We start from the raw sequence: 22,349 nt of genomic DNA, 5'->3' as shown, positions 1-22,349 counted from the left end.
ATATCAAAATATGAGGCCAAAGAACCACAAATTAGAAACTGGTTTTGCAAAATGCAAAATTGTTTTCACCCAAACAAACTGAATCACTTTAGAAAACTGGCTAAACCATGTGATTATTATGTGATAACCATGCATTGTAGGGACAAACAGACATCACATCTCCATTAAATATCATCAGAGTTTAAATCAGCATACGGGTAAGTAAAGAAGAAAATTATCAGTTTTGAATTATACTCTGAGTATAATAGTTTTATTGCCTCTGTAGAATATTGTAACAAGTAGCACACTAGTTTTTTTGTTGTTGTTGTTTTCTTTTGTCATTTGCAGATACTGTGAGCCATTTTAAATTGTTTTCTTTACTAATAGATGTCTGCCACTCCTTCTGACCTTGAGAAACCTGCCTGTGACTCCTAGCTTGATCCTTCTTGGTAAGTATATGTCTGCATTTTGTTTCACTAAAACAAAGCTCACGCTCCAGACTGACACTAGTTTCTATTATCAGGAAAAGATCCACCTTAATCTGCCTCATACTAGAATCCATTTATTATAAATGCTGTATGTATGACTTGTGTAGTGTATTCCAAGACTTCAGTTAAAGGAGAAGTCCACTTCCAGAGCAACAATTTACAAATATTTTACTTGTTATCCAAGATCTTCATGTCTTCAGTCATAAAGAAATTATGTTTTTTAAGAATTTTTTTTTTTTTCTCCATATAATGGACTTCATCGGTGCCCCGAATTTGAACTTCTAAAATATAGTTTAAATGCATCTTCAAAGGCTCTAAACGATCCCAGCTGAGGAAGATGCACCTGTAGCACATCCCAGAGCCTGTGCTACATGAGCTTTTGTGCTTAAAAAGTATTCAATTGTTTTTTTCTGAAAAAAAATGACTGATCGTTTCACTAGATAAGACCCTTCTTCCTCGTTTAGAGCCTTTGAGGATGCATTTAATAAATACTGTAATAAATGTATTGTTCATTGTTCGCTCATGTTAGTTAATACATTAGCTAACATGAACTAATGAAATCTTATTATACAGTGTTACCATATAAATGTATAGACCTACAGATTTATTTACATCATTGCATGTGTTATTATATTATTAACATTTCTCCAAAATCAAGTTCAAATACCATAACACTTGTACAAAAATACAAGTTTTTGATCAGTGAATGTCTTTTCATCATTACCACCACATCAGAGGCAGTATTTGCACTGAATTCATGTTTTCATGAACTTGCAGGCTGTAACGCTACAGTTTTCTGTTGCTCAGTTTTTTCTGTTATTTTGCCAAAATATATTATAAAAGATTCAGCACTTCACACAAGCTATTTGACTGTGACTCGACAACAAATGCTAGATTAAGACACTCTTCTCCCCTCCTCAAATACAAAAAAACATTAGCCTTTATATATATATAGTGTTTCTTGAGTAAAGAAAACGCTGTATTTATTCAGTCAACAGTTCTTTATTTACCTTCAGACTGCAAACAAGCTGAGACGCTCCAGACTGAGAGCTGGGAGGAATAATGAGGTTTGACTGACACTTTGAGGAGCCAATGGAGTTACGAGGTTTAGTGTCTACTCCGGTTGCCACGTCGGAGCCATAATGCGCCGCAGACGTGTGCAGTGTGTGGTAAGAGATTTATTCATCATACAGTGTAGATAACATTAGCTTCACTTATAACGCGAGTGTTTTTTAAAATGCATAAACGTGCACTAGAATAGGTTAGGCTAATCAGTGATGATGTTCTTTGATAATGTTAGGCTGCTTTTAGTCTTATGCTGGAGCTGGTTTTGGGAAATAAAATTAATCATGTAAGTAATTAAATACATTAGCAGGATAATATCATGTATTAGTGATCTCACAGGCTGATGATAGGACCCAACACTACTGTATTATATTATTTACTCACCCTCCATGCATCCTAGGTGTATATGACCTCAGGGGCATCGCTAGTGCTAATCATTCGGGGCTCGAGCCCCGAAAGTTTTTACTCCAGCCCCGAATTTTTTTTTTTTTTTTTTGTATGGCTCTATTATTTCTACGGAATTTGTCAAAGTTTGAATTAATTAATCAAAAGTTGGTCATTAAATTTAAATCAAGTCGCGATATGGACTAGTATCTGTAAATATTATGCCGCAAAAGACTATTTAAATAGGAATCCTGCATGTTCTGCGTGTCTTTTTATGAAAGAACGGCGCGGATGCGCCTAGTACTACTACTACTACTATTAATTAATAAAAATGTATACATTTTTTTTTTTTTTTTTTTTTTTCACACAATATTTCTTCCATGTTTTACATTTTCCAATCCCCTTTATTTGACAAAAATAAAATATAATTTTAATTAAAAGATCAATTAAATCAATATTTTATACCTTCATCTGATAACCAGAAAAATACACAACACAGAATTCCATAAGGCTATTGTAAAAATGAATAAAAGCTGTTTTTATGCATTCAAATAAACAGACATGCTAAAACATATTTGGTAACAATAAAATGTAAAGTGAGAAAAAATAAAACATTTCATAGGGTCCCAAACATGTACATTTTCTTAACTTTTGATAAATATAAGTTTTAATTAATTACACATGATTAATAAAATTAAAATAAAATAAATTAAATTTAACCATTAAAAAGAAGGCCAGAAAAATGAAAACAGAATTTGAAAAAAATAAAATAAAAAGTTTGGGGAATTTGGGGAAAAAAAAAATAGGGCCCCATTTTTGTATGCAACTATATATTTGTTACAGTTTGTCTAACATATTTTTGTAATGTTATAATTTTGTTATAATACTTTGATATGTTTGCTATTTAATCAGTGATTACTTTTTACTATTGTTTAGGCTGCTTTTAGTCTTTGCTGGAGCTGGTTTAATGCCCCCGGACAAACCTAAAAGGATCCAGGTTCAACCACTTGTGTCTAACAAAATCTTATGTGAGCATGATGTGCGCTCCCACCCAACACCACCAGCCCCTGATGTTTTGGCACCAGCCCCGAATGTTTTAAAATCTTAGAAACGCCCCTGTATGACCTCCTTCTTTCAGACGAATACAAGCAGAGTTATATTAAAATTTGCCTCACACGGCTCCGGGGGTTAATAAAGGCCTCCTGTAGCGAATCGATGCGTTTTGTAAGTAAAATTTCCATATTTAAAACGTAAGAATCACTTTAATCTAGCTTGCGCCAATTGTACACGGACCTTATTTCTTTGTCAAGGGGCGTGGCAGTACTGAAACACTGTCTAAACTGTTCGCCAATCACAACGCAGTGGAACAGCTAACCAATCACAACACATTTTGTTTTTCGAAGGCGGAACCCGGAACTAATCGAGCCATTTTTCGCCAGGCTGGGAGAAATGTATTGTAAATGTAAATTATATTAAAAATATTGCGTTTTTTGAACCACCAAGCATGAAAGCATGTTCTAGTACACCCCCAAAACAAAATCAAGACTCTGTTAAAGAGAATAGGACCCCTTTAACTATACATAAAAACTACTTAAGTACCAGATATAGGTGTCATGCCATAAAATGTTTAATACGACTGACTTTATATGTAATGTGAATTTAATAAAACATTACAAGTTACTAGCGATGACTCATCTGAACGCCTCTGATTGGTCATTGCATTCATAAGCTCAACAGAATCGTGTGTGATTATGTTATTGGTATATCTTCTGTGATTTTTTATTTTTTTAATACTCATCAGATTCAGTGTGTAAGGTTTCTGTGCATGATGAATGTTTAGGATAACAAAAACAACACAAAATAATAAAATAACATTAAAAATAACTCAATGACTCAATGTTCAAGTCCTTGTTTTACCCCCATCTTTGTTCCTGAGTTTCCTTATCTGGTCATTTTCCTGTTCTTGTTTAGTTTGATTGATTTATCCTATGCACCTGTGTTCCTAATTACCCCTTGTCAGAGATTTTCTTAGTATACGGAGATGAGAGGGTCTGTATTAGTTACTATAGGTTGTTTGCACCAGCCGCGGCGTTGTGGGTGGGCCTACTGGGCCTGGGCCCACCCACTTGCGCTTGGGCCCACCCTGAGTAACTGCCAGCTACACACAAAGTCCGTTATATGATTTGAACATGAATGTACTTCACCTGTGTTTTAACAATGTGGTATAGGCTACTTCCCACAATAGTTCAGTTTTTCACGTATGCTATTTAACTTTGAACATTCATTCCATTCAAAATTGTTCATGTTAGTTTCATTCAGCGCTATACAGCGAATACATTTTTTTTTTCATGATCAAAAGAAGCAGATAGACGATTAATCATAACCTGCCTCTTAACATGTTCAGAGTGTTTAAAATGCAAATTCATTCGCTGTCTCATCGGATTGTTTTAATTGCATTTTGTACTGAAAGCTGGAAAAAAAAATAAACAACGTTGAGAAGTGGATCTGAAATTTTCTTCCCGTTTCATTTTATTCCGGTAAAGATAACGTGTTCCGAATGGAACGGTCAGGGAATTGACAGTGCGTGTGCCGCTGCTGTAAATGGAGTTTACCAAATATTCTCTATCGCTCTGCCCGCAATATTCACAATCCAAAGACAAGGAAAAGGAGTTTAACTTTGGTATAGTTTGCGTATACCTGCTTGTTATATACATTTTATATTGAACATATTGACTCGTTAAATTAAGGCCCACCCACAATTACTACGGCCCATCCAAAGATTAAATCCTGGCGCCGCGCCTGGTTTGCACATGACGTCATTGCTGTGGCGCAAATGCAGCTGGAGGGCAGGAAGTGATATTTCTCCATAGGAATCACTAGCAGAAACTCAAAAATGCCTATGTTTTGTGTTGTCTATAGATGCTCAAATCGGTCATATAATAATAATAATAATAATAATAATAATAATAATATGTTAAGATACTAATAAAGAAATATATAAATATATACAGGGTGAGACAGTGAGAATTGTTTATAGGCATCTTCAATAAACAAGCTACAGATAGTCCAAAATGCAGCTGCTAGAGTCCTTACCAGGTCAAAAAAAATATGATCATATTACCCCAATCTTAAAGTCTCTGCACTGGCTACCTATCAGGTTCCGTATCAGTTACAAAATAGTACCTCTTACCTATAAGGCACTTAACGGTTTAGCTCCTGCGTACCTAACTAGTCTTCTACCACACTACAATCCATCACGCTAGCTAAGGTTGCAAAACTCTGGACTGTTGGTAGTTCCTAGGATAGCAAAGTCCACTAAAGGAGGTAGAGCTTTTTTGCATTTGGCTCCCAAACTCTGAAACAGCCTTCCAGATAACGTTCAGGGTTCAGACACACTCTCTCTGTTTAAATCTAGGTTAAAGACACATCTCTTTAGCCAGGCATTCAAATAATGCATCTCATAAACTTTGTCCTGCAGTTATATCTGATCAAATGTTCATTATTTATCTTTCAGCTCTGGTTGAACAAATCTTTCTTTGCTTGGTTTGAACAGCAGCTACGCCAATTATGTTCCTATTTGTTCTCTGTTTCTGCCATGAGATTGACATCCCATGGTAACCAGGAATTCACAAGCTCCAGTTTGGAACCAGAACACTCAAGAGATGATGCCAACCCCTCAGACGACTTCAGATGATGCCAACCCTGAAACAACATACAGCACTACCGAATTCTTTTACTAATTTATAGTGTTCTTTGTCTGTTTGATTACGTATGTACATCAACTTGACATAGTCAACACTAGTAAGCTACTACTACATATATGATTAATAATATATGTAGTAATTTGGTGTAAAGTTGCTTTACAACGATATGTATCATGAAAAGCGCTAAAAAAAGAACAAAAAAGAACAGAAAAAAAACCCCTGCACATGCAGCGAACTTTCAGGAGTGACTGAAAAAGCAGAACGGATGAGATTAAGGAAAGTCTGTACTGTACAAGTGAAACGAGAAACAAGAGAAACAAATTCTGAATTGATTATAGCCTAGAAAGCGAGCAAATAGCACTTTCATATAGTCACTAAAAAGCTGTCACTCACTTCAATTTATCGCAATCTCACAAGGTTCAACTGTAATCAACTGCAAATATAATATCTTATTTGCATTGTATGTACGTGTGGCATTTAGCATTGAGTGAATTCTCACTGTCTCACCCTGTATCTATTTATATATTTCTTTATATCTTAATATTATTATACCTTTTATTAACCATTCGCACAAACAAGCATTATCTGACTCTCCTCCTGACTGCAGACGCAGGTTTACAAGCCACTTTTCCCATTTTTTTTTAGTCAATTTCTTGCCTTTTCCTACTTATGAACAGCAAATGTTCATACACGATATGAAATACAATTTCTCGATTTGACCGATTTCCATAAACAACTGAAAACACAGTCATTTTGAGATTCTGCTCTTGATTCCTATAGAAAAAAAAATCACTTCCTGCCCTCCATCTGCATTTTGTGTGTCCTCAGAATCACATAAATTGCAAACAACCTATTGGACAAAGCGTAACGGCTAACTTGGATCACGTGTCTCTTAATAACCAATCACATTACAGCACTGACGTCACTGAATTTCAGTCAGAATTGTGCGACACTCAATTGTCGTTTACGGATACCATAGGAATGAATGAGAAGTGCCGTAAACTGAATCCCACCTGTCACAAAAAGTCAGGGACTTCTCTTATAAAACTGTTAGTTCAATCCAAAAGTATTGTTTAGTGTAAAACATGTTGAAGACTCTTTATTCCACACTTTAACAGTTTTACTTACTGGATGAGCTCGTTTAAGAAGCTTCTGTAGACATCGTTAGATACTATAAAGTGTTTTGGTTTAAACTGTTGAAGTGATTTTAATCATTTTGATTCTTGTATGTGAATGTTACTGACCTCAATCTCTCCAGTTTACAGTGTGAATCCTTCAGTACGTCACATAAGTGATTCAATCCTGTGTTTGTTATTTGATTACTGCTCAGGTTCAGTTCTCTCAGGTGTGATGGGTTTGATTTCAGAGCTGAAGTCAGGATGAGACACTGTTTCTCTGTAATACTGCATCTACACAGACTGAAGACAGAAAGAGAAAAGACAATGAATCAGATCTATGATGCATCATGAACAAATGTCATACATTCACTAATAAACCAGCAAAATCATAGAAACTTCTAATATATGAATGAACAAACCAAGAGAGGAGTATTTGAGGAGACTAGTTACAATCCAAGTCTGGACCCTCAGACAACAAATAAGTGAATTTTACCAATGGAAATTAATATGTAGAATCAATATAGAAACAATAGTAAAGTTAAATTAATGAAATGGTCTATTTTCACTTTTCTAATGGAAGAAAATCAACAAATCAGTCAAATAAAATAAATATTGATTTTTTTAAGCCATTTTAGAGTGTAGTTTACAACTTCTAACTATATAAATATATTAAATATGCATTTCCCTTAATAAAAAAATTGTGAAATATACCATTAGTCCAGTATAAATCTAACTGTCAGAATCATCTACTGTCATTTCAGTTTTATTTCACAGCAAAAATGTCAAATTTCAGCAAGTTTCATGGTGCTTTTACAGATACACATAAAAACATTGTATTCCTGAATCTTTCTTCAGATGGAGAAATGCCAGAAAGTGCAGCGCTGGAAATGATGTGACAAGAGTCCAGCGGTCTTAAACTAAACACTGAACTTTAATCTCACTGTCACTGCTGTACAGTATAATGATACTAACACTAGTTTCTCCAGCTTGAATTGTGTGTTCATCAGTAGATCACTGAGGTTTTTCACTCCAGAGTCTCCTAGTTTATTCCTGCTCAGGTTCAGTTCTCTCAGGTGTGATGGGTTTGATTTCAGAGCTGAAGTCACAGCAGAACAACCTTCATCTGTCATTTCACAGCTGCTTAACCTGCAATGGCAAAAACAGCATAAAATAAAAAAAGAAAATATTATTATTATTATCATGTTTCCTGATTCTTGTATGTGAATGTTACTGAGCTCAATCTCTCCAGTTTACAGTGTGAATCCTTCAGTGTTTTTATTTGATTCAAACTAAGGTTTAGGATCTATGATGATCATAATATTGAAGAGGCATTTAGTTTCTAATAGTTTGTTTTGAGTCATGTTAGTTTTGTATGAGGGCAGGCACTGCTTCTACTTACTTCTTTTACTTTATTTTATTTATTTAATGCCTCCATTCTTTATTCTCTAATGAAAGGCTGATTTCTGCATTTACACACTTACTATTAAAAAAAAAAAAAACTTTGAAAAAAATATGGCAATATGGCAAAACCAGTGCACTGCTTTAAACAATATAACTTCAGACCTGTTGTCTTAAAATAAATAAAATGTAACTGTACTAACTGTAGTTTCTCCAGCTTGAATTGTGTGTTCATCAGTAGATCACTGAGGTTTTTCACTCCAGAGTCTCCTAGTTTATTCCAGCTCAGGTCCAGTTCTCTCAGATGTGATGGGTTTGATTTCAGAGCTGAAGTCAGGATGAGACACTGTTTCTCTGTAATACTGCATCCACACAGACTGAAGACAGAAAGAGAAAAGACAATGAATCAGATCTATGATGATCAACTTACTAATTTGTTTTGCATCTTCCAGCAGACGTTTGCTGACAAATAAACGGCCCTCCAGGATCAAGTTTGGTGACCCCTGCATTAAGATGTGTGCTATTTATCCAAGTTACGAGGTTTCACTTGATATCATTAACTACATTAGTTAACATGAACTGATGATGAACAACTACTACAGCATTTAATAACCTTAATGTAAGTTTCAATATTTACTAATACAGTTTTAAATTCAAGTTTTCTGTTAATTAGTTATTACACTGTGAACTGACATGAACATATATTAGCTGTGACATTAGTATGGTGTACGTTTTAGGACATCCTCAGACGTCAGTCATGCCTCAGACTAAAAAGACAGAACAACATCGTGCCTTAGACTGAAAGGCTTCAGGTCTTAGTTAAAACAACATCAGGTGTCAGGTCTCGTGCAGTTAGGCATCAGACGAAACATGCCTTTGTAGTTCAAAGGCATATATATATATATATATATATATATATATATTCAGCCAGTGCTCTACACAGAGATCTGATCTCACCATCATCCAGTCTGTCTCTGGAATGGCATGAAGAAACAGAACAAACTCAGACAGACTAAATCCAAAAGAACTGTGACAAAGTCTCCAGGATGCTTCAAGAAACCACCTGCAAAGCTGCAGCACTGTTAAAAGTTTTAGGCACTTGTGTAAAAATGCTGTAAAATGAGGATGCTGTCATAAATTGATTTTCTTTATCAATGAACTTCTATTAACTAAATGAAATTAACATTTGATGTGACCATTCTTTGCGTTTACAGCAGCTTTTGCCCCAGGTGCACTTGTGCAAATTTCTTCAGGTAGCTTTGCAGGTAGGTCTCTTGAAACATCTAGGAGATGTTGCTACAGTTCTTCTGGATTTACTCTGTCTCAGTTTGTTTTGTTTCTTCATGTCATTCCAGAGACAGACTGGATGATGATGAGATCAGATTAGTGTGGAGCACTGGCTGTTGTCAGACTCCTTGTGCAAACAAAAATCTCACTAGATTATTACAATTAATGGCAAACAGAATGTTTGGAAATGTAAACCGATATTTTTTACTGACACACTACAGCAAAAGATAGAAATAACTTACTTTAAACCATTTTTTAGCTGGTAAAAAAATACTAGTGGCCTAAAACTTTTGCACAGTACTATATATATATATATATATATATATATATATATTTATTATTCAAGGGAAAGGAAAATTCTTAGCCCATCATGAACCTACTGGCAGTATCTCCCCTAACCACTGCAGTTAGTCTCTCCATAAGCAATATTTTAAACATCTCTCGATACCAAAGTGAAAGTGACGGGGGTCTAGAATGAATCCACTCAATAAGGATGCATTTTCTAGCGAGTAACAGGAGCTTATCGCAAAGTAGAAACCGGTTTGCAGTTAAAGCGATGTCCTTCACTGGCAAACCAAGTAAAAAAAAAAAACAGGGTCCTTAGTAAAGTTTAATTTAAAAATATCCCCCATCTTCCGTGCTACCCCATCCCAAAACCTTGAGATGACTGGACAGTGCCAAAAACAATGCATAAAAGTTCCAATTTCACTCTGGCATTTAATGCATAATGGTAAGTAGTTACTATTTATCCTATTTAAAATTTGTGGGGGTAATGTATAGTCTCAGTAATAATTTGTATTGCATTTCGACTAGTCTATTGCAGTCTATTGCAAGTAAATATACTTCTAATAGATTTAACTGTATCTAACCAGTCACCATCAATATACTCATTACCGAGATCTTTCTCCCAAGTACGCCAAATATGTTCAATACCACTCTGATCCATTGAATAAAAAAGAAAATAAGCTTTTGAAATAAGGTGTTGTGTATCGGTCATTTCCAACAGAAAAAAAAACATCTATATCGGACGTGTTCTGTTACCAGTCAAGGGTGTCAGATCATAATGTCCTGCCATACTTTAACTGTGCTGAATATGATAGGGATTTTTTTTTTTTTTTTTTTTTTTTTTTTTTTTCAGGCCATAACTTAAGGCCCTTACTGCTGGTAAGCAGGCTTAACAATGAGTATGGCATTACTGCCCACTCATCAACGCAGGATTGGGATTTCAAATAGGAATGTAACCAATTCAAAATTGTACGGGAATGGCAAGCCCAATTATAAAACTTAAAGTTAGGTAATGCCTGTCCACCTAGGGATGCAAAGACACCATTTTTTCAAAACCGATCCGATACCAAAAAGTCTGAGTATTGGCCGATATCAGTGAGGGTATTTCCATTTATTAAGCATTTAATCACATCCTTTATTTAATCACAAATCCCCTATTTTTTATCTTACATTTAATTGGTCAATAACCAATAAAAGGGAAAGGAAAGTTAACAAAATAATTATCTATTTTTCAGAATAAATAATGCTCAACAGCTTTTCATTTATTGGTCAGACATAACGAATAGAAATTACAAATTACAAACTACAATAAATAATTTTATATAAAGGCCAATATAAATATATTTGATTATTTAAGAGGTCGTTATCTGTCATCCAAACCATTAAAAAAATCTTAAGTATGAACTTGTTTTTTTTTTTTTTTTTTTTTTTTTTCAGAAGGAATCGAAATGAAAAACAATTCGTTTTAGTCACAAATGCACAAAGCATCGGATGGCTTCACATTATTTTAAAACGAATGAAAATCCGCACAATATGGAAAGCATTTCTTAATTTCGTTACTGGGTATTTGGCAATAACGAAATTAAGATAAAGGCTCTGCGGGATTTGCTTCGCCACTTCTCTCCACAATCCGGCCTCAACGCGACGGTGAATAAAATTAATAAAAGAATAATGCCAACATTAGCCTATATACTCTGTCTACATTTAAGACTCAATTAATATTTAGTTGTAATTTGAAAAACCTTTACTCACCAATATTAGGCTACATGTTTTTTTGTGGAGGAAATTTATTGAATCCACGGTAGATGGCTTTAGCGCGGTCCTGCGCTCACTGATGGTGCGTCCAGCAGCGCTGAACACCCTTTCACTGCTGCTGCTACTGGCCGGGATGCATAGTACTGATCTGGGGTGCGTTTCCCGAACAACGACATAACTCGCTGATTAACCTCCATTGTACGATGCATTGTTGTGGAAACGAACTAGCTAGTCACGACTGTTTCCCGAACACGGTCGCATATCCGTTGTTTGAACCATATTAGTTCAACAATGTAGGGCCATTGTTAATTACGTCACCGAGTAATAATTTATGCTATTTAACTTATTAGAGATCTCTAAAATGCAGATATATTAAACATGGCAGCTGGTGACTAATTTACCATTTTTTGTTCTGTGTCACTTCGCTTTATTTGATGTTTGATTCATCGTGGGTTCCCTCTTTCGTCATACTCCGGGGTTCCCGTAGGCATTTATGGGCATGCGCACTATTCAAAAACGTCGCTTGCAGAGGAGATTTAAAAATGCAACGATTAAAATGCATTTATATTTAGATGGAGTGAAAGATATAGATTGTACTGCATGTTAGCTTGCTTACGGTGCCCAAGAGCATAATTTATTGAGCCCACAAGTCTTACTAACAAGGAACTATGCTTCTAACCACAGGTCGAGAGCTGTAGTTCCAACCACGTAAGTTTGTGACGCTGTTTGCGAATGTTCGGTTGAACTATGGTTACGGGAAACACCGAGTCGTTGAACTATGTTGGTAACGACGGAACTTGCGACCATAGTTGGCTAACGATGCTTTTGGGAAACGCACCCCTGGCTAATTCTGCAAGTTTTGTAATTTTTGCCAAAACGTAATCGCCAGAGGCAAGCCTCCATTTCACCTCCTCAACATCCACTTTCTCATCTTTCTCGCGCTAATCGAAATGCATCACATGACCGCTCATTTACTGCGGAAGCCGGAGCACAAGCCCATGCCCGGCCCGAGCCCGTGTAAAATTATATAAATTAAGCCCGAACCCGTCGGGTCCTGTCGGGTTCGGGTAAAGATCTTAAGCTCTACTGTGTCTGTGTCTCTCTCTTGAGACAGCAAACGTTTCAGAACTGAAACTGTTGGAATGACATCCTCGATAACAACTAGTATAATTTGGGAGTCCCTAGTTTGGGCTGTGTCGCCCACTCACTACTTTGGCTTTGCAAATATTACAATTTGCAGTGCTACCAGCTGCTGTATCAAGAGTAAAATTTTTCCAAATCAGGGACATGTTTACCGCAGGGGCGGATCCACCGGAGTGGCAAGGGGTGGCAACTGCCACCCTAATATAAAGCTGTGCCACCCTACCTGCCACCCCAGAATTATCACAGAATAAAATATAAATGTAAGCAATGTTTCATGTGCTACTTTTCAGCCTCAGCGATGACAGCGTAACGCAAGATAATGCCAAAAAACACGTCTTTCAATAAAATGTGCACGATGGTTGCACGCGCACGCAGCGCGCCCAGTGTATTCGACTTCATTAACAAATTACTCTTATGAACCGGTTCGTTTCACAATCACAAACACAAAGCGCGGCCCAGATCACTAACGAATTGTTTTATATTTGTTAGTGAATCAGATAATTACTGCTTCTCGGCTAACTCAGAAGTCCTCCGAGACATCCAATCCCGTCCGAATATTTCTGAGATTCATCGCATAATTGTTTGGTGATTCTCTGACCGCTCGCACGTTCATCATGGATACAGGGGCCTTTTTGCCGTATCCGACGAAACAATAATAGTGTGAAATCAATAAGAAGATGCCGATCACGGAAACTAATAGCAGAGTTAGGTAAGCATCTGGTCGTATTTCAGTTTTCTCGATTGTTAACACAACTGATGTTAGTTGGCTTATATTCCCAAACCATTCATTCAGTGCTAAAAACAAAGACACATTTCTCAAAAAATTTTACAATAAGTAAGTTAAACATTAAGTAGCAAAACTGATGAGACACCAATCAGAATCTCTGCATCCAACAACGGAGAGAGGAAATAAATGAACGAATCATTTACATGGGTATTATATACTTACACATACAGAATAATTCCATAGTACAGTAACAGTACATTAGATGATGGACATTTCACTATTCTATATGTACAGTAAACTGTAGTACATGTTGTACAACTGTTGTACAACTGCAGACATGTGACTGTCAAATTTTATTTGTAACTATTTTTTTATGTGTAGCCTACTGCATTTCAGCAGACCAAATAGTACTGTATACTCTAATGAAATTTAAGGATGCTGAATTTAAATTTTTTTTTTTTTTTTTTTTTTACTGTACTGTATTGTGGTGCATACGAAGTTCATATACAGTTCTTTGTTATTTGAACTTTTCTAGTGCTTTTCATCTACTGCAAGATTACTTTGCAGTAGTAAAATTAAAATGTTTTTTTTTTTTTTTTTTTTCAAAAGTTAATTGCTGAATTAGCAATCTGTAATTTAATGTATGTTGTATACTGTAATAGACATTGAGTTGCAAATTAATTCCTAATACGACTTTTTTGTTAGTGTTAGTGTTCACTGGGCAGGAGAGTCATCGTTGTATTTGAATTGTGTGTAATCATTTAAGAATACCTGTAATAACTAAATTGAAATAACAAATTTATGCTGGCTTGTCTTAAGACTTTTTTTAAAACATAAATAGTTTGGTCAGTTAGATGTTCTAGATGTTTGCTAAAGTGTTGCTAGTTGGTTGCTAGGATATTCTGGATGGTTGCTAGGCTCTTGCTTTGTAGTTGCTGGGGTGTTTCTAGATTTTATGGCTGATTGTGTGTTATGAGTGATTACAGACATTCCCACCTCTAGTAAAAACAGAAAAGCAAATAGTGTTTCCAAAACTGATCCAGTTTCAGTGCTTTGATATTATAATATTTCTTTCTAATGTTAGGAAATTAACAATAAACATTAACATCGACATTAACATCTTAAACTTGCACTAAAACATGATTTATACCATCTAAGTAGTAATTTAATAGAATCGCATGTCTTCTTTAGTGATACAAACTCAGAAATATTTACTGTATAACCTGTTGAAGTTTTTTTTTTTTTTATATATTGTTTATTGACTTTTTGCCATGATGAACACTGAAATATTGTTATTTATTTTTCATTTTAAACAGTATAGATGATTTCTTAATGTTAATGCAATATTTATGAACACAATTTATGTCAGACTATAAATCCGCAAAAACTACACATGGGGGCTTTCTTTGGAGTTGCCACCCCTCATAGACCCAATGCCACCCCTTTGCCACCCTAAAAAAAAAAATTCTAGATCTGCCCCTGGTTTAGACTTTGAAAAGGTTCCATCTGAACGCGCCTGTCACACTCACATGTGGTTGCGTATTTTAAATGTATTTTATTTTTAAGGCAATGTTTTCAAATAAATAGCTGTGTTTTTATATGAATTATTATACGTAGTTTTTACAGTAGATTTTTTTGCTATTCATTTAATCAAACTCTGGTAACGGTATCGAATTTGGATTGGTCACGCATTACCAATATCCGATCCATTCAAAAAGCTTAGATCGGCGTCAATACCGATCCAGAGTATTGGATCGATGCAACCCTATGTCCACCACTATCTACTGGCAGTTGTAATATCTTCATCTTAACCCTTGGTTTTTTTCCTTGCCAAATGAATTTTGAAAAACTTCTTTCCAGATCTAAAATATTCTTTTTAGGAAACCACAGTGGTAACATCTGCATGGGATATAATAATCGAGGAAGGACGTTCATTTTAATCAGAGTAATTCTCCCCATACAAGATATAGGTAGGTTAAACCAGCGCTCTAAATCATCTTTTATACTTTTAATAAGTGGGGCTAAATTAAGTTTCCAAAGTTCTGATAAATCGGGTGAAAGTCGAATTCCGAGATATGTGAAGCCTGTTCTAGATCACTTAAAAGGACAACTTGACAAGGAGCTAGTAGAGATATCTCCCCCTAGGGGCATAACTTCAGATTTATCATAATTTATCTTATAACCCGATATCAAACTAAAAGAATCAATAGTCTTGAGAACTGTGATTTCTAATAGTCTCTGCCAACAGTTCCAGAGTTAAAGCAAAAAGGAGAGGGGACAGAGGGCAGCCTTGCCTTGTACCTTGCCTCAACGGAAAAGGAAGAGATCGCAGGCCATTGGTAATAACACAAGCAGTTTGTGCACAATAAAGAGTCTAAACCCAGCTAATGAAGTCTGTACCTAAATTAAATTTGCCCAGCACTTCAAACATATATCTCCACTCCACACGGTCAAACGCCTTTTCTGCGTGTAAGGAAATGGCAAACACCTGAATTCTGGACATTTGTGAATACTGTATTATGTTTAGCAGTCTCCTGACATTGGAACGTGACAGTCTTTGTTGAATAAAACCTGTCTGGTCTGGGTGTATTAACTGAGGGAGGAGTGATTCAAGTCTTCTTGCTAAAAGCTTGGATAGCAGCTTACAATCAACATTTAACAGGCTTATAGGCCTGTAAGAACTACATTCATCCGATGTTTAAGGTTGCCGGTAAACACCCCTTTTTAAATGAATCAATGTACATATCTGTTAGGGGTTCTACAATAAACTTGTTCATTTTTTTGTAAAACTCCGGACCGAAACCATCAGGGCCCGGAGCCTTGCCCCCTTTAAGAGACTTAATTGCCTCTAGCACTTCTTTACTAGCACTGTAATGGGCTGATTCAGGTCTGCCTGCTGCTCCCCGGATAGACTAGGAAGTTTAATTCGGTTCAGAAAAGAATGATATGAATCAGCTAAGATACCAGTCTCTGATGAGTACAACGTCTCATAATTGTGTTTATTTGTTTAGAATCATGAGTAAAGCTGCCCTTGCCATCTTTAAGAGATGAAATGATGCTTGCCTCGTTCCTGCCCCTTGCCAGTCGTGCCGCAAACGGCCAGGCTTACTGCCGTATTCGTATAGCCTCTGCCTCGCAAAAAGCAGTGAGGTCTCCGCCTTTCTAGTTAAGATTTGATTTAAGGCTGAACGAGCTGCATCTAGTTCTTTCCTTAAAGCACGTGAGGGGGAGTTAGTAAATTAATTCTGTAAATCCTTAACCAGGTGTTCTAACTCAAGTTGTTTTTCCATGAGGCTCTATTTCCGTGCTGCCGAATAAGATATTATTGACTCCCTAATAAAAGCCTTCGCTGTTTCCCAAAGAAGAGATGGATCTATATCAAGCTGCTTGTTATTTTCCATAAAAAACAACCATTCTTTTTCAAGAAACTCCAAAAATTTAGGGTTACTAAATAGTGAAGATTGTAAACGCCAATGGCGAGATGCCAGGTTAATATAAGGTGGAGATATGACTACATAAACAGATCTATGATCAGATAAAGTACATATGCCTATAGCACAATCCTTTGTTCTGTCCATAATCTGCCTAGACACAAACACATAATCTATTCTAGAAGACATCCTATGTGGGTGTGAATAAAATGTGAAGTCTCTAACTCTGGTGTTTATAATTCTCCATGCATCAAGTCGGTCCAACTCTTTACAAAACTTAATCAGTTTAGCAGCCTGTCTTTAAACTGTGGTATATTTAGGTGGGTTAAGGTCTATACTAGGGTCAAGCGCACAATTCAAGTCTCCACCAATAATCATGAAATTAACTGAAAAAGAAGAAATATTGGCAATTAATTCAGAGAAAAAAGTAGGTTCATATGTATTTGGGGCATACACACTTCCTATAAGGACCCTTTCCTCAAAAGGCTGGCCAAGAATAAGAATAAAACAACCTCCTGTGTCTTTTATCATATCCTCAAACCTAAAATTTAACTTCTTATGGATTAAGATTGCTACTCCTCTACTGGGAGAATTAAAGGAGGAACTGAAAACTTGACCCACCCAACCTCGTCTGAGCTTAAGGTGTTCTGTATCAGTTAGATGTGTCTCCTGTAATACAGCAATCTGAGCTTGTTCCCTTTTAAGGTAAGACTTTTTGTCTCTTAATTACATGATTGACCCCTTTAAGGTTTAATGAGACAATCTTAATTTCACTCATAACCTAAACATCTATCAATGATATAAGTGGATAAAGGAGAGTCATCTGAAATTAAATTTTGAATGGACATGATAGGCACTGAGAAAGCAAAGTGTAATTTTGCCACTTTAGAAATAAACACATAAAACCAAAAGTTTTCCAGGTTACTAACAGTGAAATGCTTCAATGTAAAAAGAAAAACAAACTTAAAATAGAAAGAACACACTGCCAACTGGCCTTTGAACAACCTGAAAAGGTGATCAGGTATTTCAGAACCAATGACACTAAGAGATGTAACGGCTCCGCCCAAAAAGATGACCAGTAAAAAACTGTTAAACATCTTTAAACCACCCCCTCCCGCAACCACGACTTCGGAAAGAAATACAAAAACCAGGAGCCGCAACAAAAGTAGACCAAAGCACCCAACACGGGTAAAAGTGAAAGTAAAAAGAAAAGAAAACAGACCTATATATGCATAAACATATATATCATGGCCTCGCAGTCAGTTCTTAAAGTCAACAGGGAAACAGAGAGTAGAGGTCATTCCTGCCGTTTAAAAGAACAACAACCTAATAATGACGAGACAAAAAAAAAAACCTCTGTTCAGAACCGTGCAGTGCAATTCGTCATTCGTTAATCAAGTCAAGGCAAACCATTTAGGAAAGCCTGGGCTTCTCGCGGGCAATGAAATGAATGTTTCTGTCCATCATATGTGATGCAAAGCACGGCCGGGAATCGCATGGTGAAACGAATGCCACGCTTGATCAGCATCTCGCAAGATTTGTTAAAACTCCAACGTTTCTCCTTGACGGTAGAAGAGAAGTCCTGCTGAATGAACACTTTCTGGCCATCCACCTCCAGGTAGCGCTTTGTCTTTATAGCAGACATTATACGTTGTTTTTCAGCAAAGTTGTGGAGTTTGATGAGCACCGGTCTCGGTCTGTCACCCCTCTGAGGGCCGAGGCTTCTGTGCGCACGGTCGATTTTAAAGTAGCCTTTCGCAGTGTCTAGTTCAAGCACCTTTGGTAACCATGCCGCAAAAAATGCAGTGGGCTGAGAACCTTCGAACCCCTCTTTGAGCCCTAGGATACGTATATTGTCCCGCCTGGACCTGTTCTCCAAGTCGTCCACCTTTTCGGATAGCGTCCGCATTAACTTTTCGGTTTCTCTCAGCTTGTTTTCCGTCGAGGTCGCGGTATCTTCAATGTCACAGACTCGGCGCTCTGCGTCGGTAATGCGTTTAGTGTTGTCTTCAACGCGCTGTGAAATGGCATCCAAAACATTCGTAAACGTAGACAGTTTATCATCCAAAACTTTGCCGATGCACTCCGTGACTTCGCGCGTAAGCTTAAGTGAATAGCCACCTTCGCATGAACCACCATTCTGTAAATCAGCGTCGGCAGGTCTGCTCCGAAGATTTCGTTGGGATTTTGGACCTTTTTCAATCGGAAAAGCACCGCCGTCCTTGCTAGACATGTTGTTGCTCCGAAATAAAACAACAAACTGATGTGAAATTAACTTTTTGTCTAGCTAAGAGTCGAGAAAATGTCGAAAAATGCGGGAGCTAGGCCCCGCATTTTACCGAGGTTGCTGCACGGAGATTAGAAGACGGAATTCACCGCTTTTCTTCTTCATCGAGAGGATGCGTGGACTGATGCACGGAGATTAGACGGGACGACATCGGACTTCATCGATTTTCGGCTTCATCGAGGGGACGCGTGGACTGATGTACAGAGATTAGACGACGTCAGACTTCACCGTGTTTCTGCTTCATCGAGGGGACACACGAACTGATGATACGGGAATCAGAAGACATCGGACTTTGACGCTTTACCGATTCACAGAGGAGACGCGTGGACTAAGGTTACGGTATTTTTATACCAGCACAGATAAAACGTACTAAGCGAACTTTAATTTGATTTAATAGAGCCTTTAAGTAATTGATCAATGTATTAAGAATGTAAAATAAGAGTGCTGAATTATTTATTCAGTTGTGGACGCATTTTTTTTTTTTATTATGGTGATTAATAATGCACTCTTAACAACGATACCAGTTATGTTGGGAAAGGCAGAGGGGTTTTGCCATTTAGTGGACCCTGTACTCCTGGGAATGCAAATAACAGTAATTCTGATGCTGCAAGAGTATATACCACCACTTGAAATGAGCTTGTCAGAATCTACTGTAGCACTATCTAACGAACAGGTAAAACAACTGAGCTCTGATATCAGTCAGTCGATTAAAGCCAGCTTGTTTCCTGACAGTCAGCTACCTACCTCCACCTTTTGTTATGACTGTCAGAGGTGCTCACATGTGAATCAGTGTGGTACCACCATCATTAATGCTTCAAAGATGAATCTTGTACTGAAAAGTGGTAAAGATCCACCATACTTTCGAGGTGACAGCTCAGATAAGTGTTCAGTCTTTGAATGGGAAGATTTGATGAGAGCTTACCTTGAAAAAGGGAATTTTTCTGATCACGAGCGCATTGATGAAATCATAAACAAGTTGATGGGCCGGGCAAGGGATGTAATTCAGATATGGTTGCACAACAGTGCTTCAATCTCTAGGACTGGTGATGTAGATATGGTGTTCCGTATTCTCAAACAGCACTTTGGAGGTGTTATATCCACAGGTCTTCCCCTGGCTGACTTTTACGCTACCAAGCCATATCAGAATGAAGGCCCTTTTGATTATTGGATCAGGTTAAACAAAGCTGCTGATTTAGCTGAACAGCATCTTAAGAGTGAGGATAGAACATTGCAAAATTGGGACATGGAGCTTGCAGTTCATACGTAATTGTCCCGATAAAGGTCTCACAATGATGTTTTTGAGCAAACCACAGCGTGAGTGGACTGCTTCAGAGGTACATTACCGTTTGGATGAATTTGTAAGGGATCGCAAAGTATATGAGTGTCAGTACTCACAACAAACAGCTAGTGCTGTCAGTACTGATGTGTGTGGTACACCACCTTGTAGAACCCAAGTTGTTAGGGCTCCAGGGAGTGCAGTTGTACTTGATCATGCAACATGTGAAAGTAAAACAATGGATAGGATACTAAATATGCTGGAGAAAGCATTGACATGTAACACACAGTCTTCCAAAGCAGTTGTGCATCGCAAACCCAATGTTAAAAGATCACAGGTGTGTAAAGTCTGTCAGAGTAATGACCACAGCACGGTTGCTCACTGTAGACTACACAAACTCCTTTGATAATGATGACATTGAGTCTGTATATGCTTTCTTTTGTGAAACTGTCCCAAAGTCTAGCAAAGTAATCTTGCAAAACACCATGAGAACGGCTCAAAGTGAAAGTTTGTTCTACACTAATATTTTAGTGCAGGACAAAGTTGAGTTGAAAGGAATGATGTTTACTGGGTCGATGGCAACTACCATCAGTGCTGATATAATTCCCATGTTAAAACAAGCAGGTGTGATGACAGAAGACATGCTGACCCCTGCAGATATTGTTTTAGTGGGGTGTGGCGGTAAACAAACCAGTCCTTTAGGGCTATGTGACTTGAAACTTGAGGTTTATGGGTACAAGTTTTTAGTCCCAGTCTTGTTTGTTGAAGGACAGATTGATCCCATTGTTTTGGGTACAAATGTACTTAAGCCACTTATAAGACATTTCAAGTCAAATGATGGATTTTGGCGTGTTATGAGTAAACCTGATGTACCGTCCCAGAGTGACAGTAGCCAGTTTCTTCGTCTTCTGTCTAACCTAGAGAGATGGCGAGGGGAGTCCATCCCAGACAAGGTTGGAACTTTGAAGTTGAAAAGTGCTGTAACTCTCCAGCCTATGACGGAACATTTGGTGTGGGGTCGTTTGCCCACAGGTACCATGCTATCAGCTGGCAGTACAGTACTCGTTGAGCCATGTGCATTGCCTTGTGTGAACAAACAGATAATGGTTGGGCGAATAGTTTCTCCACTGTGGGGAGATGGGTCGCTACCCATCAAAATTATCAACCCCACTCCAGCAGAAATAACTCTACGCAGAAACTCAAAAATTGCAGATGTTTTCCCCTGCATTGCGTTAGAGGACTTTGATCAGTTGTCTGACACGTTGACTGTTCACCAAAATGTTGGCAAAGTGCGGAGTAATAGTTCCTGTGGTAGTCTTACTGCCAGAAGCATGAGCAGTAACATATGTGATGTGAATGATAAGCTGGAGAAGCTAGGGCTTAGCTCCATTCCAATTGGTGATTGTGAAGTTTCTTTACAATGTAAAAAGAAACTTGTTGATTTGATTGGGACTTATGAGTCTGTCTTCTCGAGACATCATCTGAATTGTGGTGAGGCGCAGGATTTCTGCCATTGTATTAGACTAACAGATGAGCGACCATTCAGGTTGCCATATCGCAGAATATCGCCAGCTTATTATCAGAAACTGAAAGAGACTTTGGATGAGATGGAGGCAAAAGACATAATTCGCAAATCCTGTAGTGAATTTACCTCTCCCTTAGTTATCGTATGGAAAAAAAACGGTGACCTGCGAAGCTGCACAGACTTCAGATGGCTTAATGCCAGAACTGTTAAAGACGCCCATCCGCTTCCACATCAGAGTGATGTCCTGGCTGCATTGGGGGGAAACATGTTTTTTAGCACCATGGACTTGACGGCTGGCTATTACAACATACCCCTCCATGAGCTTGACCGGAAGTATACTGCATTTTCGTCACCACTGGGATTGCACGAATACAACCGTCTCCCACAAGGGTTGTGTAATAGCCCAGCCACATTTATGCGCATGATGCTTACCATATTTGGTGACCAGAACTTTTTAAGTCTTCTGTGCTACCTTGATGATTTGTTGGTGTTTGCCA

General features: G+C 37.5%; 1 protein-coding gene across 1 annotated transcript in view; it reads right to left on the bottom strand.

Annotated features, from left to right (window-relative positions):
- LOC127154150 (uncharacterized) overlaps positions 1–11,639 on the bottom strand; it is a 104,323-nt gene extending 92,684 nt beyond the window's left edge. Inside the window, exons 1-5 of the mRNA XM_051095558.1 lie at positions 11,541–11,639; positions 10,293–10,360; positions 8,340–8,513; positions 7,711–7,884; positions 6,865–7,038 (exon numbers count right to left, since the gene is read on the bottom strand). Of these exons, the coding sequence (XP_050951515.1) occupies positions 6,865–7,038; positions 7,711–7,884; positions 8,340–8,513; positions 10,293–10,360; positions 11,541–11,639 (689 nt within the window). The remainder of the gene's footprint in view (positions 1–6,864; positions 7,039–7,710; positions 7,885–8,339; positions 8,514–10,292; positions 10,361–11,540) is intronic.
- Between the last annotated feature and the right edge of the window lie 10,710 nt (positions 11,640–22,349).

This window comes from Labeo rohita, chromosome 22 (assembly GCF_022985175.1).
Source record: "Labeo rohita strain BAU-BD-2019 chromosome 22, IGBB_LRoh.1.0, whole genome shotgun sequence".
NCBI lineage: Eukaryota > Metazoa > Chordata > Actinopteri > Cypriniformes > Cyprinidae > Labeo > Labeo rohita.
This window is presented reverse-complemented; position numbering and strand designations above follow the sequence as displayed.